The sequence below is a fragment of the Patagioenas fasciata genome, chromosome 18 (assembly GCF_037038585.1).
Source record: "Patagioenas fasciata isolate bPatFas1 chromosome 18, bPatFas1.hap1, whole genome shotgun sequence".
NCBI lineage: Eukaryota > Metazoa > Chordata > Aves > Columbiformes > Columbidae > Patagioenas > Patagioenas fasciata.
Window position 1 is genome coordinate 3,472,085 of NC_092537.1, and position 26,231 is coordinate 3,498,315.

The 26,231-nt window shown below is 39.7% G+C and overlaps 3 protein-coding genes across 12 annotated transcripts in view; 2 read left to right on the forward strand and 1 right to left on the reverse strand.

Moving 5' to 3' along the window:
- The first annotated feature begins 42 nt into the window (after positions 1-42).
- On the forward strand, positions 43-4,678 carry POLG2 (DNA polymerase gamma 2, accessory subunit). Its single transcript, XM_065852593.2, has 8 exons — positions 43-605; positions 983-1,109; positions 1,258-1,363; positions 1,744-1,917; positions 2,594-2,734; positions 2,986-3,066; positions 3,631-3,731; positions 4,477-4,678. Exons 1-8 carry the CDS (start codon positions 110-112, stop codon positions 4,640-4,642), a joined length of 1,392 nt encoding a protein of 463 aa, XP_065708665.1. The 5' UTR covers positions 43-109; the 3' UTR covers positions 4,643-4,678.
- MILR1 (mast cell immunoglobulin like receptor 1) lies at positions 3,072-10,120 on the reverse strand. 5 transcript variants are annotated; one of them, XM_071816469.1, is made up of 9 exons: positions 9,861-10,119; positions 9,726-9,770; positions 8,640-8,927; positions 8,063-8,347; positions 7,437-7,550; positions 6,898-6,987; positions 6,114-6,176; positions 5,709-5,765; positions 3,072-4,546 (listed from the first exon to the last, which is right to left on the reverse strand). In XM_071816469.1, the coding sequence occupies exons 1-8, from the start codon at positions 9,892-9,894 to the stop codon at positions 5,716-5,718; spliced, it is 969 nt and encodes a 322-aa protein (XP_071672570.1). In that variant the 5' UTR covers positions 9,895-10,119; the 3' UTR covers positions 3,072-4,546; positions 5,709-5,715. The 5 variants fall into 5 exon arrangements, with proteins under 5 accessions (XP_071672570.1, XP_065708667.1, XP_071672568.1 ...); XM_065852595.2 differs by having other exon boundaries at positions 5,709-5,768; positions 9,861-10,118; XM_071816467.1 differs by having other exon boundaries at positions 9,726-10,119.
- Positions 10,121-11,097: 977 nt separating this feature from the next.
- Positions 11,098-26,231, forward strand: part of PECAM1 (platelet and endothelial cell adhesion molecule 1) — a 31,028-nt gene continuing 15,894 nt past the window's right edge. For 3 of the 6 annotated variants that reach the window (XM_065852095.2, XM_065852096.2, XM_065852098.2), the window contains exons 1-12: positions 15,574-15,893; positions 16,023-16,049; positions 16,753-17,046; positions 17,912-18,211; positions 18,302-18,568; positions 18,952-19,212; positions 20,224-20,505; positions 22,626-22,907; positions 23,298-23,405; positions 24,248-24,275; positions 24,742-24,812; positions 25,454-25,510. In XM_065852095.2, the coding sequence (XP_065708167.1) occupies positions 15,860-15,893; positions 16,023-16,049; positions 16,753-17,046; positions 17,912-18,211; positions 18,302-18,568; positions 18,952-19,212; positions 20,224-20,505; positions 22,626-22,907; positions 23,298-23,405; positions 24,248-24,275; positions 24,742-24,812; positions 25,454-25,510 (2,011 nt within the window). In that variant the 5' untranslated portion in view covers positions 15,574-15,859. Of the gene's footprint in view, positions 11,183-15,572; positions 15,894-16,022; positions 16,050-16,752; positions 17,047-17,911; positions 18,212-18,301; positions 18,569-18,951; positions 19,213-20,223; positions 20,506-22,625; positions 22,908-23,297; positions 23,406-24,247; positions 24,276-24,741; positions 24,813-25,453; positions 25,511-26,231 lie in introns of those variants that run through there. The other 3 variants (XM_071816792.1, XM_065852094.2, XM_065852097.2) reach the window with 3 other exon arrangements.

Sequence of the window (26,231 nt, forward strand, 5' to 3'; positions counted from 1 at the left end):
CGCATGCGCGGCCGCCGCGCTCCCGCTCATCCTGACAGGCTACGCATGCGCACCGCCCGCTCTGACACCCCCCCCGCCCCAGCCATGAGGGCGGCGGGAGGCGCGGAACATGGCGCTGGGCTGCGGCCAAGGTGGCCGGTGGTGCCGCCGCGCTCCCGTGCTGAGGCGGCGGCTGAGGGTCGCGGAGGGGCTGGAGGCTGGGTCCCCGGCGCGGCCTTACACGGCGGCGGTGACCGGCGGCGCTGAGGCGGCGAGCGGGGAGGAGCTGCTGGAGGTTTGCCGGCGGCGGCACTTCCTGCGGGGCGGTGCGGAGCCGCGGCCCTGGCGGGCTTACCTCAGCGGCTGCCCCCCGGCCTTCGGGCCGCTGGGCGTGGGGCTGCGGGACAACCTGGCGGCCCAGTGGTGGGACTCCACCGTGGCTTCCCGGGAGCAGGTGTTTGCGGTGGATGCCCCGATCCACGGCCCGCCCGCCGCCGGCGCCCCGCGGGCCGGGCTGGGGCTGCGGCTGCTGCACCCGGAGACGCTGCGCGGAGCCCTCCGGGGCGGCCCGGCTGTGGAGGAAGAGCTGCGGAGCGCGGGGACGCTCCGGGAGAGCCTCCTGCCCGGTGGGTCCCTGGTCCTTCAGCGGGTTGAGCGGCTCTCCCGGCAGCCTGCTCGCTGTTTTCTTATGGGGAGCGAAGCAGCAGGAGATTTTCCATTGTGTTAGGATTCTGGGGATGTTTCCTGTGCACGTTGTGAGTTTGTGTCCTTTTCAAGCACCTGAGCAGTACGAATTCTGAAGTTGCACATTGGATGCTTTTCCTTGTAATGAGGGGAAAGGCACGTTGAAGTCGCAGTTGCCAAAGTAGCAGAAGAAGTGAGGCTGCACTACTGAGCTGATCTCCATAAAGCATCGATGCTAGTTGGACTGCACATAGCAACAATAAAAAAATATGTTTTTTTCCCCTGTGGCTGCTAGAATCAGCAATTTGTCTTTTGACAGGTGCATTGGCACAATATACAAGCTGCTTAGAATTGACGAACAAAAGACTGCCGTGTGGCCTGGCTCAGATTGGAGTGTGTTTTCACACTCTTCCCGAAAGTGAACAGCACAACAAAAACCTTAGAAGGTAGAGTAGCAGAGGAATTAATCCCTTTTCACACCTAAACCAACTGTTTGCGCTTCTTTCACTCTTGGATTATTTTTGAATAGTGTCTCTTGGTTTTTCCCTGTTGTTTTTTAAGGAGTTAACTTGCTGACCTTGCTATTGTTTAAAGAATAGGCGAAAGGACCACATCTTTGCTTGCATGGTTTAGTTCTCCCAGAACTGCAGGACAGTGGCTCGATTACTGGTTACGCCAGAGGCTCCAATGGTGGAGAAAGGTAACAGCAGCGTACAAGCGGGAAGTCTTGGCCTGGTCCTTTGTATCTCAAACAGGGGGGATAGACGCCCTCATGAATTTGATGGCATTATGTTGCTTGCTTGTTCTTGTCATGGAATTGCATATATTTCTTGTGAGAAACCAAAAAACTAAGTAAGTTTATGACAAACCTGTTAAGTAGTTTACAACATGACTTGCAGACAGGCAAATGTTTTGTGTTTGTAATTGATTCGAGATTAAAATGCTGTGAAACAATAAAGAGATTTGGGCTATAATTCATAAAAATCTCGTGCTGAAAATCCTAGGCTTTGGCTTGCATTACACATTATGTGGTTAATACAGCATACACAGTAGTGATCCTCTCCTGTTTTTTGTTTTCAGTTTGCAGTAGGCCCGTCTAACTTCAGCAGCAGTGACTTTCAGGATGAAGAAGGAAGAAGAGGATTTAACTTAAACTACAGATTTCCTTGGGGGACAGAAACAATAGAAACTTTGAAGAACCTTGGTGATACTGAACTGTTACTAATGTATCCAGGGGATAATTCAAAATTGCTTGTAAGCTTTACTATATTAAAAACCTTTTTTGATAAAGATGACAGTGTGTGAGAGAAGTGGTTTCTTTGCTGGTCCAGTTGCTTAGCATGTGACTATCTTTTTATTCTTTTGTTGTAAAAACAATACAATTGATACTCTGCAGTCAGACCTTCATTATCAAAAGCAGATAAAATAATATTTTATGGGTTTTTTAGTAATGAGTTAATTCTTTGAAATGAGAAATGAGCTATATTGACAAGACAGCTGTTGTCAGTTATCTGTGAGCAGATGCCAAGGCAAACTCAGTCCATGTTTTGCAGTGTTAAATTCACATCACAAACTGTAAATTTTTTTGTCGCTTGTCCAGTTCCGTACATGTAGAAGTATATGTGGATTAATGGATTATAAATGCTGTAAATGGCTTTCAAGTCTATTGGTCATAGATACACATTTATGATCAGAGAGGCAGGACAAGAAAATAATCCCATCCTGCTCTGATCTTCTGATTTCCCCAGTGTTACAATCTTGGCTAGTTATTGTTACAAGTTTACAATTGTTGGTAAATTTTTAAAATATATGTCTGAATGTATTCTAAATGTTTTAAGTGTGCTTGAGCTCAGTGCCTCATTATACCTTTAAAGTGAACGAGAGGCACTATTTGAGGTGTCACTTTGTGGGTGTGTTTTTGTCTCTCCAGGGCCGAGATGGGAGGAAGAATGTTATTCCCCACGTTCTGTCTGTGAGTGGGAACCTGGACCGAGGAGCACTAGCGTACCTCTTTGATTCCCTACAGCTAGCTGAGAATCCATTAACTAAAAAGAAAAATTCCCAGAGAAAGGTAACTTTCTGTAGATGGAGGGCAGGGGCAGGTCTAAGTATAAAACCCACAGACAACATGGTAAATTGAAGCACAAAAATATCTCCCTTTTCCACATCGCCATCCCGTTCCCTTCCCCAGCAGGTACAGGCAGGACATTTTTCACTGCCCCATGGGACTGCCTCTGTGAGAAAAATTAACATTTCCTAGGTCTGTTTAGAATTGCACACTAAATATGTTTAGTAATCTGTTGTTTTTTGTAAAATTATTAGGTACTTAAGCTTCATCCTTGTTTAGCACCTCTCAAAGTGGCCCTGGATGTAGGTAAAGGTCCAACAACAGAGATGAGACAGGTACGTTGTGAAAAACTATTTTCATTTTTATAATTCGGACAGTGTTTCCGTTGGGGAGAATCATACTGTACTTTGATTCTCTGAGGTTGTACAGATCTCAGGTGCTTTCCCCGTGCAGCTTGAGAGTCATGGCCGAAGGAGAGCACTGCAAACAGCAGGTTGTAGGTGCCTTCCTCATGTTAACACGCTGCTTTTAGTACTGTTAATAGAGCTGATATTTGTTCCATGCAAAATTAAGAAAAATAAATAACAAAATCCCTCTGAACTTCTTAATTTTTCAGAATTATCTTAATGTGTGGGTCACATTTTCAGAAGGATTTTTTAGAAGTTTTTACTTAAGTCAGTCATTAAGCCAGTCCCCACAAAAGGGAGGAAGCTTATGTTGCATGTTTTTAAATAGAAATGGAGATTTAATTGCCAGGCTGCTTTCTGCTTTGAGATTATTTCAGCCAGAAAATTAATACCAGCTAGGAATGTGAATACCACACATACTAGAGTTTTAATGGTTTCTTTGTGTATGATTCCAAACCCTCAAATTCATTTAACTTTTGTTTTTAAACACAGGTTTGTCAAGGATTGTTCAATGAACTCTCAGAAAACAGAATTTCTGTATGGCCAGGTTATCTTGAAACTGTGCCGGCATCTCTGGAACAGCTTTATTCAAAGTAAGGAGAAACAGTCTTACAACAATTAAACTGTGACGGTGAAAAATTACTTTCTGTGGAGTAGTGAAAATATGCCTGTTTCCAATAAAAAGTCATTGAGTGCGTTAACTGCATGACTGAAGGCATATATCCCGAATTATAAAGTTGGATTCAATTAATTTTATTACAAAGAGCAATGTCAGATAGTTAATTTCTAAAATGAAGTGAAGTACTGTGTCTAGTCTTGAGCTTAAAAGTTTGTCAAGCCTGGAATGATTACCGTAAATAAGTGTATGTGATGGAGTTACTTGTTGAGATAGAAACTGCTATTCCAGTGAGGGCTTTATATATGAGCTGTTGATCAAGAGTGAATTTGGAGCAGATTGCTACTCCTGTTGATGGATCTTGAGCATATTGATGAATATTTTTTCCCTAAGAGAAAAGAAATACAGCTATTTGTTGATGTGCAGTAGTCTTCAAAGTAAGTCTGGCTGTTAAGTAACAGAAGAACAATATAGTCTGCTTTTATAAAAATACTCTTGTAACAAGTTACTAAATAACATTCTTGTTATGTAATAAAGTAACTAAATAATTTGAAGACATAATCAGTAAAGCAAGGAAGGGCAACAAGGAAACTGGTGTCTTCACACAGGCCTTTGCACAGTATAGCAAAAATAAAGATTTACAGCTTGTGGTCATTTGTACATAACTTATCTGAATTTTTCGTACACCAAAAGCAGTAGCAGGTGTGCTCTTTTCTTCACAGGTACGATGAGATGAGTGTTCTCTTCACGGTCTTGATAACTGATGCCACTCTGGAGAATGGAGTGGTCCAGCTGAGGAGCAGAGACACCACGATGAAGGAAATGATGCACATTTCTAGGCTGAAGGACTTTTTATCTAAGTATGTAACAGCGGCCAAAAACGTGTAAATTTAAATTCATTGAATAAAATAGATTTCTTAAATATCTGTGCCTGGACTGGCTTCAATGGTGTCACAGACTGGTTTCTCTGCAAACAGTTCTGGTGAAAGTGGTGCATCTGTTTTCTGTCAAATCCAGACCGTATAGGTCTTCCAGGTTACCTTGAAAAGGGAAGGGATGAACTTGTTCCCCATTAGCAGGGTTAACCATAACTGCTTTCATGTCTTCAGTTTTACTGCCTTACTGAAAATATTCCATCCTAACCTAAAAATTTATCTTTCAACTGTGTATTGCTGACACAATTAAGGTTTCTGCCAGAAAATGGTGTTTTATGTAAAATACTTTCCTGTCTTAAATGTTTTACCAGCATCAGTATCTTTCTAGTACCTGTTTGTAGGAAAGTGTTTGAATCACATGGCCTCAGTTCTTCAATATTTAAGCTACTTCATCTTGCACTTGATAAATGTAAAAATCAGAAATACATTATCAAGTGTAACAGAGGAAATAGAAGAAATAAATGGTAAACTAGTGTGTGCCTAAGAGGACAACACACTAGGGATATTTTTATTTTAGTACTTGACTTACAGCCTTTTGTTTATCTTATGTTTGCACACTACCCAGTTTCTGTTTCAGGAGAATTGTTAAATGTAGAGGAACTCAGGTCTGGGTGAAAACTTTACATCAGTTACGCCTTTCTATTTATTCATCAGATGCATATAATGCCAGACTATATATTGTGTCCAGCAGGATCTTACCTGACAGTGATTGTGTTGGTTTGTTTAGTTTTGGTTTTTCATAGAGCTATGTGAGCAATAAACTGTTGTTTGTCCCATGGGGTTGCTATTTGGGTCTTTGTTAATTCCAGTTTTTATCCATTCTGCTTTTAAATTGAAATCCATAGAGATTATGACTTGGGGATTTTGCTTGCTAGTAGAGAACGAGCAATATTGCCTGTCTGCTAGGAAACTAGTATCAAAACACCATCTCTTTCTGTGCAGATTTCATGATACCACATCTGAGGGCTGAAAGATTCTATAAAAATACATGATTAAGTTAATTACAGAAGACATCTTACCTGGTACTCAGTCTCTGATGAGGACCTTTGAATAGACTGTAGCACATGTCCTCTTCTCTGCTAAATGCCAGAATAACATCATTCATTCTTCATTTATTTTGTTACAGATACACAACAGAAGAATTAATATGCCATCAGTAACCTGGTCACTAATAACATCTCCTGCATGGTTTCATAATGAGGCTTTTGAATTTTTGGGTCATCGTATGTTGATAATATTTTTATTTGGGGGGTTTTGCTTGCTTTTTTCCCCATCAAAAAAGTTTCAAAGTTATTTTAATTTCTTTGTAGTAAGCTGTTTCAGCATGTAACTGCTGTCTACACCCTGCCTCCCCCCAGCAAAATCCCCCCAGAACACATTGGTGTGTATCAGATATTCCAATAGTAGAGCTTGAATTTTTTTACCTTTTTCATCTTCTCTTCTAATAACAGAAATGTTGATATATTCTTCTTCTGGTTTAATAGGCTCTAGATTAAAGATGATGAGCTGCAGTTAATTACAAGACCAACCAGATTTTTTTTTTTTTAATAATCTTGAAATAAAGCAGTGCGATTCCATACCGAATATAAATCTGCTGTGCTTCTGCAACTGAAATAGTACAATGCCTTAACGTAAGTCAGTTGCTTTGTTGTCTAGCATTGCTTCATAATTTCAGTTTGAACTCAGTCTTGCAAAGCTAAGAAATATGGAATAAAGAACTCTCGTGTACTGAACAACTTTGAACAGAACAGAGGAACTACGCAAGTTTTATTTTGCTACAACTTGCATATGGCCCACTTCTGGCTCTTGGCAAATGGGTGTTGCACCTCCAACCTACTTGCTGTCTTTTCTTTTTCTCTGCAATGGCCACTCCAATCCTCACCATGAGTTCCCAAACACAACTCTTCATTTTACTTCTGTTTACAGTAGATTTTTGTATGGAACTTCCATTCATTTAAGCAATTGCAGCTTTGGCTGCATGGCTGACAGGTTGTGCTAAATATGGATCCTGGGGGGTCTTCAAATAACGCCCTGCTAGGCACAGTCAGTAGGAGCATTTGTTCACATACTGAGTGGTATTAAGTGTCCCCTCTGCTACTTTTGCAGTACCTGCAGAAATTTGCCTGTATTACACATAGGACAAAGCATTCTTCAGCCAGACTCCCACAAACAAGTTTCAGGACTGCATGGGGAGTAACATGAACTTACCAATCTCTGTGTATATGACATCATCTTCAGCCTCTTCTGCATTTATTGTTGAAGTAAGGCCAGTTGAGGACCTAGTAGACTTAAATTTTTCTGCAAATTGTAAAAGAAGAAGCACATGCCTATATACATATATCATTTTTATTACAGTGAAATAAACCGTTCCATGATATGTTTTGAATATTTAAAGATCTCAGATAATGTTATTATCATTACAAAAATTATTTCTTAACCAAGGCCGTTTTAAAATGGAATTTCCTTTCTTAACTAAGAACAATGAGGTCCAATTCCTTCCAACATTTATGTGTGTTAAATTAGATGTTGTTTTGCATCTCCCATCCCAGACCTACCATCTAAAACATAACTTGAAGGTTTTGCCTTGTCAGTGTCTTGTTAAGTAGGTTATGCTGCTTAAGAGGAGACTTGACAGCATCTTAAAATACCAAGAGCATAATTCTACTTGTAACATGATGTTTACACACTAAAATATACTGACAACATAAATGTGCACCTCTGGAAAATGAAACAAACATTCAACTCACTTGCTTTATATGAAGGAATTATGAAAAATGGAATTGCCAGAGCAAATCCTATTATGAATAGTAGCAAGATCAGCACAAGAGAAATTATCAGGGGCTGAGAATGGCTTCTCTCTTCTGCCAAGAAGAAAAAAAAGTTGTTTATGCAATGAAATGTCGATTCATATTCTAAGTATTTTCTGTAAGTTAAAATCAAGACTGTGCATTTCTTTCAGCTTTTGGATTAACTGTGGTTAATGTAACCACTCAGGAGAGGCCCCGTCACACGCACACAGCAGGAGGAATGGACTTTGCTGGCGCTGGTAGATTCTCCATTTCACAGGAGCAGAGACAAAAATGAAATGAGACCCTCCACAAGGTACACCAGGGGTGTCTTGTAAAAGTGGATCTTTTACAATCAGCCTTCATGGTTAGTTCAACTTCTACCACTATCTAGGCTTCATTTAATTCTATCTGTTTGCATTAATTTTAAAAACTAGGAGGTTATTTTTTAATTGTAAAAAAATATATTTTTAACATTATATTACAGGAACAAAATTTCCAGCTAAAAAACTTGCATTGTTACAACAGTCTAAATTTTGTGTGGTCCCTGTTTATTGACAGTGGTAAATTGTTTCATGCATGCATACCTGCTAATGTAAAGTTGAAACTGTTGCTGTATTTTGTATTATTGCGGAAGCTGTTTTCAGCTCTGCATTTATAAGTTCCGAAGTCACTAGAGGAATTGATAAATAGAAAAATCATAGCTGCTTCCCTCTTCTGCATCTTCACTGGCTGAGAGATGCTTCTTTTTCCTTTGAAGAATATGTATGTGATAGGAAGAGAGCCGTTCACTGAGAGACAAGACAGGGTCACATTCTGGCCTTCCTTTGCTTGAGAAGTGAGCGAGCTCAGCACTGGTTTGGAAATTGGCTCTGTGGAAAGAAAACTGAAAAGGCTGCATCACTGTGTACGGGACAAGCTCCAAAGCAAGACTCAGAGTTAAGTGGCATCATCAGCAAATGAGAATGGGCATCAAGGATGGACAGTTTGGTGAGCCAGATCAGAACAGCCCTGCCTGCTGACTCCTACGGTAAAAATAGCTGTTTGCAGGAAAGTTCAGCTCTGGAAACAGTACCTGCTGCAATCAAACCCCTGACTTCTGCATTGCATGGCTTATGTGCTCCTAAAATAAAACATGCTGAGAAGGTGTACGGCAAGACATACCTATAAGGGTGAAGCTGAGACTCTTGCTGTATTTTCCACCATTGGTGATGTTATTCTCAGCTTTGCATTTGTATTCACCCACATCACTGGCAGAGTTGATAGTCAAGTTAAACAAACCGGGGGTCAAGTCTGGCCTGTTTAAAGTGGATACCTTCTGATTGTGTTTAAATAATGTGTATCTGACAGGTGGAGATCCAGAGTCCACGTGGCAGGAGAGGCTCACGTTCTGGTTCATCATGACATTCAAAGTCCCCTCAAGAGGTAAGAGCCTGGGGTTGGACAGCATCTCTGGAAAGGAGAAACTTCTGAGTGAGTTCACTGCATCTATTATCCAAGAAAGTCTCAGATTTTCCCCAAAATATGCTGAGGACCAGGCTATACTTATTTTAGTTGGAATAGCAGGTGATATTTTTTCCGCCTCTGGTAGTAGGCAACACAGCTTTGTATTTTTTTTCAAAATCAGTATACAGCTTCAAACACTTGAGGAAAAACATGTGTCTTCATACAAAAGAGAGTTCATGCACAAAGCCAACAGATGTATCCAGATGAACCAACAAAAATACTTTTGAACTACAGCAGCAATGAAAATAATAGAAGTGTAAAGTGTAGGAGAAAGTAACCTGATACGCTAGTCGAGAGGTAGCATGTGACGCTGAAAAGAAAAGCAGTATTTTATTTGTGGCCATATGTAAACTGGCAGATTGAACTTTTGAATAGTAGCAGCAGGAGCCTTCTGATATCAAAATAGTTTGCTCTTATGAGATTATACAGATAAATTTGTCATAAAAACTTTAGTGTCTTTTCATAGAAAACGGCAAGAAACCAGTCATAACTAAGATAAATTATGACACTTCTAGAGGTGGAAACAATATGTTTTAACAACTTAAAGCAATTTTGATTGCATATACAAGTCAGCAAGGTAACAGTTAATTTTTGATAGAAATTTGTAAACTGCCTCACTGCACAGACAGGGGCCAAAGCTTTAATTTTACGTGAAAGCTTTGAACATTTTTCAATCACTTCTCTATTTTTTTTTGTTAACAGTTGATTTCAGCACCAAACCAAAAAAAAAAAAGGCGAACCTACCTTTGCCATTTGCAGTAGTTTTCTGAATCTGCTGAGACGTTTGAACTAAGAGAAGAAAAGAAAGCTTGAAGACAAGAAACAATGGTTCTTGGTTAGAAAGATTTGTAATGTGTAAGAAGTATGTCCTTCGCTTACAGTAGGAAAACAGCAGACTTGTGAGAAATAACATTTTCTTGATACTGAGCAAGGCAGCTGGTGGTGTTACAGTAATGAAATCTTCGAGGAGTGGCTCTAAGGGTTGAGGAAGTCCTAAATACAGAAAGTGCTGATCTTCAGTGACATTTGTGCAAAGACTTTTGTCATATTCCACTTAGATTTAGCCTATAGCAGACAGAGTAGTGGGCAGAGAACAAGCTGTGGAGTGAGGAACAGCCGTTTGGGATACAACTAAATGTTACATACAGTTGTTCTAAGGTAATCAGCATTTTTCTGTGTGAGAGCGCTGAGGTAGAACTGTGCTGCCATGCAGTATATGAGAGTGTATGTAATTTTTCTAGCACTGTTCTTACAAGGGAATGAGATCACTGATTCATATCAGTCACACGTTTGCCAAAGATAACGCAAGTGATCATATGATGAGACTAAGGGAGTATATGGTACTGTTTATTTTAGCAGCAATATAATTTTAAAAAAATGTCCTGGTAAAAAGAGTATGAAGTCTGTAGAAGTTTTAAGATGCTAACAACTATTTATAGCTAGTCAGGTTGTTAGGGAAATATTTGGGTCAAGCTTCAAATATTAAGGTGTGAAGATCTTGTCCTAGAAGGCACAAATCTCATCACTGCAGAAACAACTTTGATAAGTAATTTGATGATCTAATCAGCAATAGAAAGCTATGTAATCACAGTTCCAGCAAGTACGTGGTGTAACCCTGTGAGCGAAGTAAATGTAATATTTAGCTACACATGGGCAATGTCTTCTGAAGAACTCAAGGCCCTGTTGTACCTGAAGAAGCAACTACTTGTGCAGAGAATGCCTTAAAAGTGTTCTCGTGGTCCTTGTCTTTATTTCTTTGTCTGCAGTGTCTGAAGGTGACACAAGGTCCTACAAAACCTGTCTTTTCCTCTGTAACACAAAACCCCTCCCAAAACCTGGTCTGTTGCAGTATTGCAAAGCCTTTTCACAGAATTTTGTGACTTCCTTCCCCCTTATGGGTTTTTTGTGTTTGTTTGGTTGGTTTGATTTAAGACAACCTCCACCCTGCCCTCGCAAATGTTTCTTATGTAGAAACGCTGACAACTAACCACAAGATCGGCGTATTATTTTTTTTTTTTGCAGCTGGCAGGAAGCACGTGTAAAAACGCAGCTGGAAGGAGAAGAACAGGGAGCGTTTGTACATTTTCCTGTTGCGGGAGCCTTTGTCAGAAACCCACAAAAAAAAAGCCCTTAAGACGCGCACAACCAGGTGGTGAAGGCGGAGAGGGGCCGTCAGGAGGAGGGGGCGGCCGGCCCGGCTGGTGAGGGCAGTGGCGGGAAGGGGTTTGGCGGGCTCGCCGAGTTCGGCTCGTTCCTGTGGGCTCTGAGGGGCCGGGGCCGCTGTCCCTCCCCTGAGGAGCCGCCATGCAGCCCGGCCCGGTGCGTGAGGGGCCGGCTGGCGGCCTGTGGAGAGAACGTGGAGCCACTAACCCAGGTCACTGAGGGGCGGGCTGGCTCACCCGGAACTGAATGCTTCTCTAAGAAATTGATTTGTGTGCGGCTAATGGTGAATTGTTACAGTGAGCAGTGAATCCGCGCCTTTTAAAATAGTTTCGTTGTCAGCAGGGTCTCTCAGGTACAGCAGCTGTACCAATGGCGTGTGAGAGAGCTTGGCCGGTTCCCTCAGGACGCGTGGCCGGGGTGTCCAGGGATGACAAGTGCTGGTCCAAAGCGCTGGGCTGTTTGGGAAGTGAGGAAGGCACGTTTCAGCCGAATTATAAAAGTTATTCCCAGTCCCAGTTTCTCATCCTGAGAGGTCTTTTGTTCTGGAAAAGCATCTGCTACAGTAGATGTCTGCAGAAGACGGCAATTAAAAATGACCTCAAGATGTAGAATCAGTCACTTATGCACGCTACTGGAACAGGAAAGGTTTGACAGGTGGTACCAGAGACTACAGTTCTAATGTAAATCAGCAAATAGATTTCACATCTCTGAAAGAAGGAATTTCTCTGCTTTTGTCTGGATGGATTTCTAAGGTACACGGAAGTGTGTGCTTCATGCAATACAAGTCAAGACTAGATTCCAGGTAGAAACTAGATTCTTTCATGTCTAGCTTCCTAATTTTCTTTTCAATGTGACACCATATTGATAAGGAAGCGTACAGCCAAATACTAATAATTAGCTCCTATTCAAAAGAAAGATTTCCGTGTGATAGCCTTGGTGATATTCTCTCATTATCAGTTCCTGGTTCCTTCTGTTACTCTTTCAGATCTAGTTTATATTGCCATTTGGAGGAGGTGTTGGTAATTACAGATTTCACTGCGAAAGAGGAGGCGAGGGAACCAGCGTGCTTGGCTATAGTGGTCATCTCCCAGTAGATGGTGCAATTGTGAAACGCTCTTTATTCATAGAAGCACAAACTCTCAGCAATCCAGAGTTTCTGTACATTGTACGACTTCTAGACTTCTGGAAAACAAAACAAAAACCAAACCAATAATATTAATTTATTTAATGTTCTTTGTAAATATTCACATCCAGGGATGAAATTATTCTTTTTAATTCTTCAGTAGGGAGGCATAAAGAGGCACTTTTAAAATAAAGACAAATGGTGCAAATGTCTCACATTCAAGAGAAGACAATATACCCCGAAAATATTTGCAGAACAAACGTCGTTCATTCTCGGTTTCCTAGGGATTTATCTAGACTTGTGAAAACAACTGTGTTTGTTACACTTCTATTATCTATGAGTATACTAAAACAGGAGGTGATAATGAAGCAAAATAGTTCACAGTTGCAAGGAACCAGAACGATTAAAGGATTATACACTTCAGGGACTGGGGGATTAGAAATCGGAGCTGCTTTTCTATTCTTGATTTAGATACTGGAAAGCTTGTGTTGACTTCAGTGTAGATGGAAACAGATCTCTGAATTTTTATAAATTTTAAAATAGAATTTAGAATATCCCGAACATTTGTCGATACACCTCTATAGCAATTAACTGCTTTTAAAATCAGTGAAGTTACACAAGAAATTATGTGGAGCCTCCTTTATGAGGGACAAGATTTAATGACCCCATAATGTTGTGTTAAGGGAAATGTTTTGTCGGTGAATCAGAGAGACAGAACTTGAAGGCAACACACGCAGAGACTTTGTCTTTTCTGAAGAAAGCGAAGCTCCCATCAGTTTGAGACCAGGAGACAACGCTGAGGGGCTGCAGAAGATTTGCTGGAATCAACGAGGAAGCGAGATGTCAGTCCTGAAGATTGGCACTGCGTGCTGCTCTTGCTGTCACGCCTGCCAGCTGGAGAGCAAATGAAAACAAACAGCTGAAGTGTGCTGTGAACTCCTGGCTTCCTGTCCTGTCATAAGGGACTGGCTGAAAACACTGTATTTGCAGAGGGAAAAACTTGAAAATCTTATTCAGCATTTTGCCCTTAGTTAGGAAAATGGGCTTTGCCTCTGATTTTAAGCAAAGCTCTCCTCAGATGACAGAACTGATGGGTTTTACGAAATGTCATATTAAGCAAGTAGCAGGGGACCCAGCCAGCAGAAATACGAATCATAAATTCCCAGATGAGCACAACTTTAGTGTTTAAGGGTCTGATTCCTTGGGCAGTAGGTTAATGGTTCCATAAGTTTCGAATGGCATTACGTCAGATTAAAAAGGACTATTCTGTTTGCCTCAGGTGGTGTGTTGCATTTTTGAGGTCAGTCCTAGTTTCCCTAGAAGTATAATAGGGACTGGATAGAATTCTGTATGATGTATACTGGAATAACTTTGATCTTATGTATTTCAGAAAAATGTATCTGAAGAGAATACACTGATATGACTGTTGGGAAAATTTGCAGCTGTATTACTGGTGCAGGTGCTTTCAAGTTAAAATTCTTTAAGTCAATCTGATTTCCAGTTTAACAATGGAAGATGACCTCAAAGCATTATTTTGCATTTGAAATGTTTTTCTCCTGACTTCCATGATATTTTGGCTTAAATTCCTGCAGCTGAATTTACTTCTTGGATTTTGGTCAATACCAGCTAGTTTTTCCCCTCCAGGGCAATGTTGAGAGCTTATCAAGAATATGAGAGTCTAATCAGCCTGTGAGATCTTACAGAACATCCTTCACTTGGGAGTGACATCCCACAACAGCCTCAGGTTTTGCAACCATTAAACCTTACTCCTGACCTAGTTAATCCCAGAAACTGACCTTTCCACTGGAGTCTGCTTCTGAACTCAACCCCGTTGGCTCAGTCTGAAGGATATTGGCCCACACGCACTTTCTCCTTCCCTCTGTGTGGCAGGGAGGAGAGCCTTTGTCCCCTCGTGGGAAACACTAGTGTGGTTTTGCTGAGCTTTGTGTGTCATGCTGAATTCTCTTATGGGGGGAGGGGGAAATCTCCTTCCTTCCTATTTTTTGTTATCAATAGCCAAAGTTGATGTACCTTTGTTCTCCACCTGCCATGTGTCCTCCTTCTCTTTTCCTTTACATGGCTCTGGAGACCATGGTTGGCAAACAGCCAAACCATCAGTCTTTTGTTGGTGGTGTATTTCAAACCGGCTGGATTAAGCAGAACAAACATCGCTAGTTAACCGGCTACTTCTTAGTCATTAACGGCTCTGACTATTGTGCCGTTCTGTACTCCCTGCAAAACAGCTAGATAGGTGCTTGTTCATGCTGCCGATATATTGTTAAACAAATGAGTGTTTCCCTCCTGCTTCCTTTTGCCAAATACCACACTTATGTGTGTAATACAAGCATTAAAGTACACTTATAGCTTTAAACTATTGTGGTTTTTTGGGAAAAAACAGTTTTCACTGACCCCAGGAGAAAGGGGGTTTCACATAACAGTGAAGCTGTGTGTCTCATGGAGTTCTGTGGATGTATTTAGTATTGTTTTAGGCAGTGTTTTAGTAAGCCTGGAAAATGACACCGGAAGTAAAGGAAAGCAATGACTCTGACTACAAATGAAAGAAACTAAGAGATTTAGAGTAAAATACTTGATTTTCAAGAAAAACTATATCACTAGTTAGGGAGTTCTGGGACACACAACTTGAGAAAGACTTTTTGAAGGGCATGAATTCAACTCACTTTCTCAAGCCTGTAGACTGAGTCAGTGTTAGGGCTCAAGTGGAATGATTTAACTCTTGCTCCAGAGTATTCTCTGTTTCAGATTGCAACAGTGCTGCTTCAGATTTCTGCTGAGAAATGAAACTCCAACTGGTTCTTTTCTTGTGGGATTGAAGTTTTATGATTGCACATGCCTTGCACTGTCTTAACTACATAAAATAAAATCTTGTGCATTTCTGTGGTTTTGAGATATGATGGTAGTACGAGAGGTGCATCTATCAGTATTCTCGTCTAAGACGACAGTAGCTATGGTTTCTGAGATAATTTGGATTTATTGTGCACCCTACAGTAAAGCTGTTCTTTGCCACAGCAAAGATGAGAGACCTAGAAATGGAGGCAAAAGGGAAAAGTGAATAATTTTATACATGTATTATCCAAAAGAGTTCTCCATATCAGGATGAAGGGAAATATTTTCCCAAGGATCTGCTGAGGTCAAACAGCAAAGGTAATTTGTGTTTCTAAATGGTTAATTGTGACTTAAAAATACCCGTATTGACAGGAACTACAGGATAAATGTCATTGGAACTTCTTGTTTTTTTAATACACCTTAAGAAATTAAACAAAGCAAATGCATTTGGTGGCGCCCTCAGGAAAAGTCCAGTCACTTCCTGAACCGTAATCTGCCTGTGAGCAGCAGATAGATTCTCATTGTTTCCCATTTCCAGTTTCCAGTAATGGGAACGATTACTTGATCTAGCCAGTTTCTGTTGAAGATCTGGGAAAACTTACAGATTTTAATGGCAAAATTTTATCTGTTTCCATAAAACAACAACAGAAAGAAAACCTCATAACCTGGTTTTGGTACCTCAAGGCATCACCTCTGATGATGAATATTGTTTTATTTTGGAATTAAGTGTCTGTTCTTCAGGAACGAGATGTATCTTGCTCTTCTGGTGATTTTCTTGCAGTGTAAGTTTGATAGCTAAATATCTGGATGGATACGTGTGTTTCTGGTTTGTTTGGGCTTTTTACTGTTTCCCGTTACTGTCTTTCAATCTGTAAACTCTGAAAATAACATTTCTTTTAATTTTATTCCAGGTTCGGGACTTTACACTCAGGAGGGAGGTAAGTAATTATAGTTTTTTTCACATAAAATTTTAAAATAAATAGTTTAACTAATTCCTCAGTTGTTGGTGTGCATCCGTAACAGAGTTTATCTGGTTTTGCTGTACTATAGCTCAGTATGAAATTTGGTCTTGTAAAAACAAACAAACAAAAAATATATATTACTTGATGGTGTTCCTTAGTATAGTACATAAGTGACAGATGTGCTGTTCGTATTTTCATAAATGTTTTGGTGAAATCATCCCTAATTCGCTTTAGTGTGGAGTACAAGAGAAGAGATGGGAGGGGAAATTTAATTACTAGCATTTTGTTTGGATCTTTAATAAAACCCTCTCATGCCCAGAAGCAAGGGGGTAGGATAATACTATAGAATATAAGTTAAGGGCACTCTCTCTTGCTCTTTTTATTGCAAAGTAAAAGATAATGTCTGAGCAGAGTAGTCAGTGATTCAGTCCCCCAAGACAAAGGCTGAGCAGCTGGACAGCGTGTGCTGTGACAATCAGTAGTTGCCTCTTGTGTGTTTGTGCAGGGAAGGTAAAGCTGCTACCGCTCTCAATGTCTGTGAGATCTGACCAGGAAAATTAGAACCCCTGCTACTAGGGTAAAAATGAATTAAATTTTGTGACTAAAATGTGGTAGCTTGAGATAACAGTATTATGTTGGTCAAGCTGAAAATAAATATAACTTTTTTTTTTTTCCCAAGTTTTTACTTTCAATACAGTTGAAATCAAAGTGCAGCCTTCTGTCAAAGTAAAGAATGGAGCTCCTATGTCAATTGTCTGCCGTGCTGATATTAGCAAAAGTACCGATTTCCAGCTGAAGCATAATTTTACAATTTTTAAGGATGGCAAGGTTGTATTCATGACTGTAACAGACAAAGAAGATGCAAAATATGGAATACCTGTGGCTAGATCTTCAGATACAGGAGAGTATAAATGTACCGTGGAAGCACGTGGAAAGACAAAATCTAGTAACTCCTTACATGTTTGGGTGAAAGGTGAGTAGCAGTTTTCTAAGATACAAAAAGAAAACAGCCTTCCGGGGGAAGTAATAATAGTGCTAAATAAGATGCCTTGCAAAGATTTTTTTATCCATAGACATCACAGTACTTTACAAGAATTTAGTACTAAATCATGTGAAGGCACAGAACTGAAATCACAATCCCAAGGCTACATGGCAGATCAGTGATGGGAGTACAGTCCGTGCCTGCTGTGCCACCATCTCTGTCCTGAGCCTCTGTTCCCTAGACTAGGGAAAGCACTATTTGTGAAAGCCTGTGCCTACAGATCATAAACACGGCGAGGGCAGGTAGATTACTGGAAAAGATGGAAATAATGCACAGATATTCTCACTTTGTGACAGCCATTGCCAAAGCTACTATCAGCTGTGGAGTGCTTTTGCAGAAAATGTTATATCAGCCTTGCTGTTTCATCTGAGAAAAGGGGCCACCTCAATCTAGCCATATGTTCTTGACTGAAATTCCCCCTAGAAAAGCAAGTCAGAAAGAATTTGTTCAACATTAAATAGTTACGGGGTTGTGCAGGGCCTGTAATTTTTCTTCAGAGCCCTGCGCCTCTAGGTACAAAAGTTGGGATGACATTTACTTTCCTTGCTTGCTCATTTCTGAGTGGCAAGTTTCATACTTCACACGTTGCATCAAGATCGCATTATACTCCAGAGGGACATTTTGTTCTTCTGAAGGTGCCTTGACATGCACCCACCCATCAAAGGAGCTGTTTTCAAAAGTTCAGTTCTTGTAAATTGTTTGCACCTGTCCATTAGCATAAATCGCTACCATAGTCATCAAGATAGTGTTTCTATCAGGATTGTGAAATGTTCTACTTCTTGTTTTCTCTTCTAAGGAATGACCAAGCCAATCCTGACTGCTGAGAAAGAAGAAGTTTTAGAGGGTGAAGTTGTGAAATTACGTTGTGAGCTGCCAGAAGAAGTACCTCCTTTATATTTCTTTTTCCGGAAGATAAAGACAAATTCAACACCTAAAGAAAAAAGTGTTTTTGAACCACATAGAAATTTTTCTGAAATGGAATTTTCTGTTGAAGAGGCGGATAATATTTTACAATTTGATTGCTTTGGCAGGAGATTTGTACAACGTGAATTTGAAGAGTCAGAACACAGCAACACAACACTTGTTACGGTCAGGGGTAAGTTGCTTAGCTTTTCTTTTTACTTTTCTTCACTTGCTATAGTTAAAACGTTGGGCTACAAGTTTATATATATATATTCTCTTTCAGAACCATTTATAAAGCCTACTCTGAATGCCAAGCCCTCAAGTAATATTACAGAAGGAGACAGAATACAGTTTGAATGCTCAACTGTGGTAGCCCGAATGCGTGACATTGAAATCCTACTTCAGAAAAACAAAACAATACTGAAGAGTGTACAAGATGAGGTTTTGAAATACTCTACGGTAGCCACTCTAGAAGACAGTGGTGAATACCTGTGTAAGGTGGAGCAAGGGAGAGCATCTAAAATGACCAAACTGAATGTTGTCGTGTCAGGTAACACTTCTGCTCATCTTAGATTTTACTCAATGGATTAATATTCAAATTTAAATCTACTTTGGGTAGAACTCAAGATCCAAGTGTAACCTCCAGAACCAAGTGTAAAGTTTCCCTAAGTTAAAGGCTGTTTAGATTTAGATTTTGATTTTTGATTTTTGCCTGCCACTAATACTTTCCAAATAAAATAATACTTTAAAACAACACACATGGAAAGTGATTTCAAGTGATTGCTAAGTTTCTGTTGTCCCTGAAAATATAATTGTATACATGATTATTTTTTCCCCGATTGCAAACTTTCTTTATTCTGTATACTTTGGGATAGGTAGTTGTATTGTTTTAGGCTCAATTTGAATTAATTAATTATCTTTTTTATTTTGCAGAGTTGTTCCCCAAGCCAACATTGGCTGCTTCTATGAGTAATCTGGATGAAAATAAAGAATTAACTTTGAGTTGCAGCATTAGTGGTTTTCGGAAAGCCAACTTCTCTATATTACGAAAAAATTCAAATGGAGACATCTTGTTGAAAAATTCTAGAAACTTAACAATGAGGGTTAATGTGAATGACACTGGATCCTATACCTGTAAAGCTGAAGTAAAAGGAATAGTCAAGGAGAGCAAACCTGTAAGGATAAATGTTTATGGTGAGTTGATACAGAGGCTTAGAACCAAAAGGGGGGCGGGGGGGTGGGGGTTGGAAATCAAAACTGTAAGCTTATAAATAAGCACATCTGCTTGCAGAATCAGTCTCTAGTCCTTGAACTAGCAGGCTACTAGTTCTTACAATATTAATTTCTGTGAGCTGTGCTTGTCGTCTTTAGCTGTAGAGGATTTGGCCTATCATGATCTAATCAAGTCTGACTTTTCCAGAGCTGGGCCCTAGGAGAAGGGAGTTAGCACGTCTTCCTTCTGTTGCCTTGATTCTGCGAGGTGCCAAATAAACCCTCATCCATTACCATTCACAGGAGCTGAAAATGCTCTGCAAACTTTTCAGTCATCAGTTTGAGCTGAAACTCTGTCTGTGTCTGCCTTGTATCCCTCCCCCTGGCCCTCCAGGCAGAACGCCATGCGAGCCAGAGGTCATCTGGATAGCTCTGCTCCAGAAAAAACACGGGGTTTGCTATCAATAGAAGCCCCTCACCAGCACACTAACTATAAACACCCCAGTTTCCTTCCCTCTCATGGAACAAGCACAGTCAGTTCTCGGGTCTGTAAAGGGGGAGGAGCTGGGTTGTGACTCACTGTGCTGCAGAAACAAAGCTCCCCGATTAGGTGCTGCAGGGTCTATCTCAGGTAATACGTGCGATGGTACTTGCATGTGTTTTTGCTCTACACAATTACCCCTTGGGTCAGAGCTAGTTCTGGAGTTTGGAGGATCTACAGCTGTGGCACCGACCCTTTTATTTTGTTTTCCTTTACATTCTCCTTCTATGCTATTTTATTCTAAGTCACGTATGTTTCATTATCTATGTTTTTGTTTTATTCGAGTGACCTCCTGCTTCAATTCTGTCAATGAAGAAAAGCTTCCCAATAGATGCTATGTGTGCAAACTAGCTAAATATTATATATTTATATACTTTCTATAAAATAATACTGTATCTTTCAGCCTTATGCAGTGTAATTTGCAACAGCTTTTTCTTTTAATTCCCTCTTAGCTCCAGTCTCCAAACCAACCCTTTCCGTTGTCAGTGGTTTACCGGAGGTGGTTTTAGGGAAGCCTCTATGGTTAATCTGTCGTTCAGCGATGGGAACGCCACCAATAATATTCACATTCTACAAAGGAAATGAAGTCAAGAAAAGAGTAACTAATGACACATATGCCATGTTCTTGGATGAAAACATTAGACAAAATGACAAAAGAGGATACAAATGTGATGCTAGAAATAATCACTCCAGTGGTATGAAAACTAGCAATATTCTAAACATCACAGTAATAGGTAAGTCTGTGTAATTCTTCTTCTTGTCTAATGTCATGTTTTGATTTTTGAAACTGTAGCAGCAAATGCTGGCCTAATCAAAATGGAACTTTTGCTCACTTGAATTAAAAATAGTTGGAGATCTGTATCACAGACTATGTGTCACTAAAGCAAAAATCCTCATGGTAATCTGAATCAAGTTAACTACAATTGAGTCTATTTTAATGTTAAAACCAGATCTGACTTGAAATCTTATAGAAGCTGTTATAGTAAAATTAATGATTAAAAATTTCAGGACCAGATCCATTTTCTTCATGTTTGATTTTCATAGGACTGGATTAAATGTGTATAATGATATTGGAGATAGTCTATGATTTTACTCAGTAAAATAACTGGGCTAGCAAGATTCCTGGTGAAAGATGTAAATCCACAGTTTTGAAAATCTCTTTAAATGCCTCAGTTACTGTTTGCAGCTTTGATAGGCACTGAGGTTCAACACCAGAAGCTGCAGTTGCTAAGTGACTCTGAAAGTCAGTTTATTACTATGCCTTATTAGCAACTAGGAGTTACTGTAGATGGGCAAAATCTCTGATCTGCAGATATGTGTGATGCAGAAAGGGAAAATTCCTTTGCCCATGAGAGAAGGTGGTAGTTGAAGCTTTAAAAAGAAGATGAATTGGAAGTCCATGGAGGAAAGCATGATGTCTGATATAGGCTGGGAATCTTAGTGGTACTCCAAGAAGGGGAGTGCAAGTGAAAAAGCTGTGATTTGCAAGTTATTGGCAGATATCAAGCTGTTGGCAGATATCAAGAGAAATGAAAGCAAATAATAACTCTGTAGTAGACTAGTTCTTTGCAACTGTAAGTAAGGGAATTGGTGATGGTGGATCCACTTGTAGAGCTCTTTTAACCCTTATCCTTGACTCCTTACTACTTTCTTGAATGTGTCAACAGTATTTTAGATTTGCCTAACCTGATTATAACAAAGCAGTCCAGGACCAGAGCAGAAGTCTATTCTTGACCTATTGAAAAGAAGGATCTCTCTCTGCCAAGGAGTTTTCAGTTTTGTGTCCCAGGTTGAACCTGCATTGTATTGGTTTTAGTAAGATAAACTTGTAGTTAACAGGCTGGTTTCTCTCTGAGTTTTGACGCTGAGTTGTATATGACTAGAACAGACACATCCATGATTATTGCTTTTCTTCTGAGTCACATGGATTATTGCACTCTCTCCACTCTTTGAGCCACCAAACAGGTCTTTTAATACACTATGTGCATTTGCCTAGACTATAGGAGTAGGACTGCACCTTAAGTTCATCAGTTCTACGAGGATATGCTTTGCTAACACTAGAGAGAAGCTGAATGATAAAACTCTGATGAGATTTGTCCAGTGAAATTTGAAGTCAAGGTAATTTGAAATACAAGTAACAAACAAATACAAAGCATAATTGTAGTTCTTTAACAAACAGGTATTTCTTTGCTGGAAGCAGGGTATCCCAGCTGTTACAGCAGCAGTTTACCTAGTAAACCTAAAAAGTGTATTTTGACTATGCATATTCTTACAACTCGAACATTCAAGTGCAAACTAACTTCTCTCATTGTGTTTACTGTATTCCGTAACCGTTAGAATTTGAGACTTCCTTCTGCCTTTGAAGAGCTTGATCCATTGTCTGCTGATATTCACTATGGTATATTGAATGTTACAAGAAAGGTATAATACAGTTAGCATAACTCTCTACATAACTATGAAGGCATAGTTACATAAATTGAACTAAAATTATTTACACTATTGAGCTGCTGAGCGTTTTATTTCTGAAAACTAAATAATTTGTAGGTCGGGACCTGTGTGGCATCCAAAGGAGTTTAAGAAATGAGGCTGAGTGACTTCTGTGGAACGGATTTAGTTTCTTTCTGTGTCTGCTTTGTTTCTTTAAAGTGCCCTCTCCATTTCTGGGTGTATAAAAATATTTACTAGATAATGCTGCCTTGCAGAGGCTGTTCAGAAAGATTAATACTGTGCATTCAGTCTCTGTTTAACTAGGAAAAATGGCATTAAAGCAAGTATTTCTAAAATATCATATTTTATCAGCAAAATTATTTCTAATAGAGCTAATACTTGTTTTCTTTGTGCTACTACTCTGTAGTACCAATCAGGGATGCCAGCTTGGGCAGCATTCCATATGGGGAAGTGGAAGATGGCAGTGAGACTGCTTTTCTCTGCTCTGTGAAAGAAGGATCTTGGCCAATTCACTTCAGGCTTTTCAGAAAAACTGATCGTGAAGTTCTTCTATTTGAACAAATTGAAAATGCAGACAGAGTCATGTGGCACAAGAAAGCAATGAAGAAGCAGGACACGGGGACATATTTCTGCATGGCTTCTAATCGGGCTAACGTGGACGTGAAAAGCCATCCGATAACCATCAGTGGTAAGCTAATTTTGATGGTAAGATGCATACTATCTCATCATGACGGGGGAGGTCATGTTATCTGGGATGTTACTAACTCCCTTACTTGTTTTTTGTACCATCATTGTCGAAAGTTAAACAGAGAGATCCATTTACGAACAGAGATTGTCTAGCTTACATACGATCATGTAAGGGATGCTCAAATGCCAGTGGAGCCAGATGCAAACCAAAAGCAACTCGTACTCAGTTTTCAGTCATTAGAGAACTTTGCATGCAAGTCTCCTTAAAGTTCTTCTTAAAGTGTGTTAGAAGGTCAATTTGAAATAAAATGAAAGCTCAGGAACGGCAGAAATTAGTAATGATAACTTGTCACTGTACATACTCTCTTAAGTATGTCTTTCTTATTTCCAGTCATCTTAGCGACTTGGAAGAAAGGAGTCATTGCTGCGTTCGCCCTCATACTTATCGTAGGAGCAGTAACTCTCGCTTTATATTGGTTTTTGCGCAAGAAGAAAAAGGGTAATGAACGGTTCCCTTCTATTTTATGTGGTGACCAATGTATTACAGCTGAAAACTTGCATTGGTTTCAGGAGCAAAGGCTTGTAGGGGTGAGACTTCAGGAGATGATTTAGTACAATTTGAAAAACCTAGAAGTCTACTTTAAAATTTGGGGTGTCCCAAATTAAGTTGGAAGCATGCTGAAGCTTTCCAAGCATATTGGGCAGAATGGAAGGACCTAATGGTGCTGGGAAGGCACTAGTGAAGCAAAGATGGTTGGAAATAGGGCAGAATTGCACTGTTCTGATGCAGTCCTAGGTCTGGAATTCAGTCTCGTGCAATATAGAGGCCGACAGGGCCTGAGGAGGTTTTTTATTCCTTATATAGCTATGACAATTTGATTTGGGATCCCAACTCAGGCATTTAAGATTATTAGGTCGTTGGTGTGATATTTTTTTGTTTTTCTCCCCACACCATAATACGATTTCACTTAGGAATTTGTCTTTTATCATTAAAGTATTATTTCAGATCTTGTTCTTTCAGAAAATAAGTAGATCTGGTTAAACAAAAGTCCTGTGATATGCAGTACACTGCAAAATCCTGAAGTATCTGGATGTCCCAGACTGCTTGAATTGGCTGGGCTGAAGTCTGGGGTTTTGAATCTGAGGTTCTCTGTGAAAGAGACATTTAAGGGACCTGGGTGATAAATAGGATGTAAGACACTAGGTAATCAATTTTGTGATAGCCAAGAGAAATTATTCTGACTTAAGTAGATAATCACTATATTTTTGTTTTGATATTTACTTTTAAATTCTTTTACTTGTACAATCTATTAATAGATGCTTTTCTTTTCCTTTGTCAAGCTAAAGGACCATCCCTGGAGATGTCTGGGTAAGATAAGTTGCTTTATGGTAATGGTGAAGTATTTCTGTTATAAGGGCTGGAGGCCTTCCACCATATGAATATAGTTTATTACGGCGCACACCTGCAGACAATAGATGGTTGTGCTTCATGTACCACCTGCTAACACAACAACAACAGGATGAGGAAATACTCTAAAAATAGAAAAAAAAAAAAGGCCAGCTAAGAGAAATAGGAGAATGTCAGGTCTATATGTGAATACATTTAGATATGGATTTAAAAATACAGAGGCCTTAAAGAACAGGAACGCAAGAGGGAACATTTTTGACCTTAAAGTTTGCTTATGATTCTCTTAAGGGCAATGTTTTCATTACCTTCAATAGGTAAGAATGTGAGGTAGTCAGCACAGACAGTGATGGGTCTTTGCTTATCATCATCTTGATGTTTTTGACTGATTTGGGATAATAACATCAACTTGTATTGGTTTGCTTTTCAGTTCTGCCTTGGCTACAAACTTGACAAGTGAAAAACTGACAAGACAGCCCAATGATGGAGACTACTATTCAGGTAGGATATTTTTTCTGTAGGACTGTTAGTGACTTGGTTTAATTAAATATTTATTTAAAGTTTTGGACTTACATGGTTGTTGTTTGGATAGGGCTCAGTGATTTGGGAGTACAGAGGAACACCAATAACATTCTCCCAATCAATTTTTTATAAGCATGTCTTACACAAAGATCAGTTTGTAAGTCTGCTCAGACACTTCTACCAGGCAATCACTGAACAATATTACAGATTGGGAAATCATGGTAAAAGAAAATTACTTCCTGGTTTTGACACAGCTGCAAGAAAGAGGAACTTTGAGTTGTGGCACATGATCCTGTGATCCAGCCACAGTACAGCGATGTGTGACAGAGACATGCCATGCCAGGACCTCAGTGCACCTTACAAAGACAGGTGGACAAGTTGTTTAGAGAACCTGATACAAAGTTACCCCTTGGGTGTTTTTTAGCTGATCACTTTAAAAGCCACATTCTTCCCACCTGTGTTATATGACTGTCCTAGATGTGAATCTAGAAGTAGAATTCATAAATGAATATAGTTCATAAATGAATAGAGTGACAATAGGATTTGTAGCTCTGTAACTCATTTATTTGATTTGCTATAATAAATACTTCGTCACCTCAACTTTTGCTTTAATATTTTAGGATCAGGTTACATTGAAGATAACGAAAATCACGTGAAATCAGCAGATGAAAGTAAAGGTAATTTCATACTTGAAGAGTAGATTTTAAAATTATTTTATGGTTGAAAGTTGTGATGTTTTCTAATGGTAGTAATCAGGCTTTGATAAATCCAGTCCTTTCATTTTTCTCTTTGATAGTGGGGAAGACTTTTTCCTACGCTGAGCTTAATTCTTTTTCCTTATGTGCAAAATGACAACAATATAACCCATTTACCAACTGCATTATGAAGTACAATTAATTGTGCTGGATTCCAGGCCGTCTAATGAAGTATGGTATAAAAATACAACTCGCACTCAAAATTTTAAGTTCTAAACAACAAATATTCAGAACTTTTTAAAAAAAAAAAAAATTTCTGCAGACTTCTGCTTCTCTTATTTCTCTGTCTCTCATGGGTTCAATGTTTTGGTCAGCTTTCTTTTTTTTTCTTCTCTTGCTCCAAAACTTGCCTGTTCTAATCATTAGGTCTTTCTCTAATTTCTGTTCTAAAAAATCCACAGGCAGTTCTGCAGGATTCCAGTCTGGATGACTGTTGTGGTTCCTTCCAACTTTTGCAGAAATCTAGTAGAAAACCATCTCCACCCTAAGGAAAAGACAGAGCAGAAAGCAACAGCTCTTTCTTGTGTCTGTTGTATCCAGGTAGCCAGCACTTGTCCGCCAGTAGTCTGAGTAAATCAGGTGTCTAATTGTTGTCAGGCTCTCTATGGGCATTGTGGCAGCAAAGCATTTGGAGGAAGCAGAT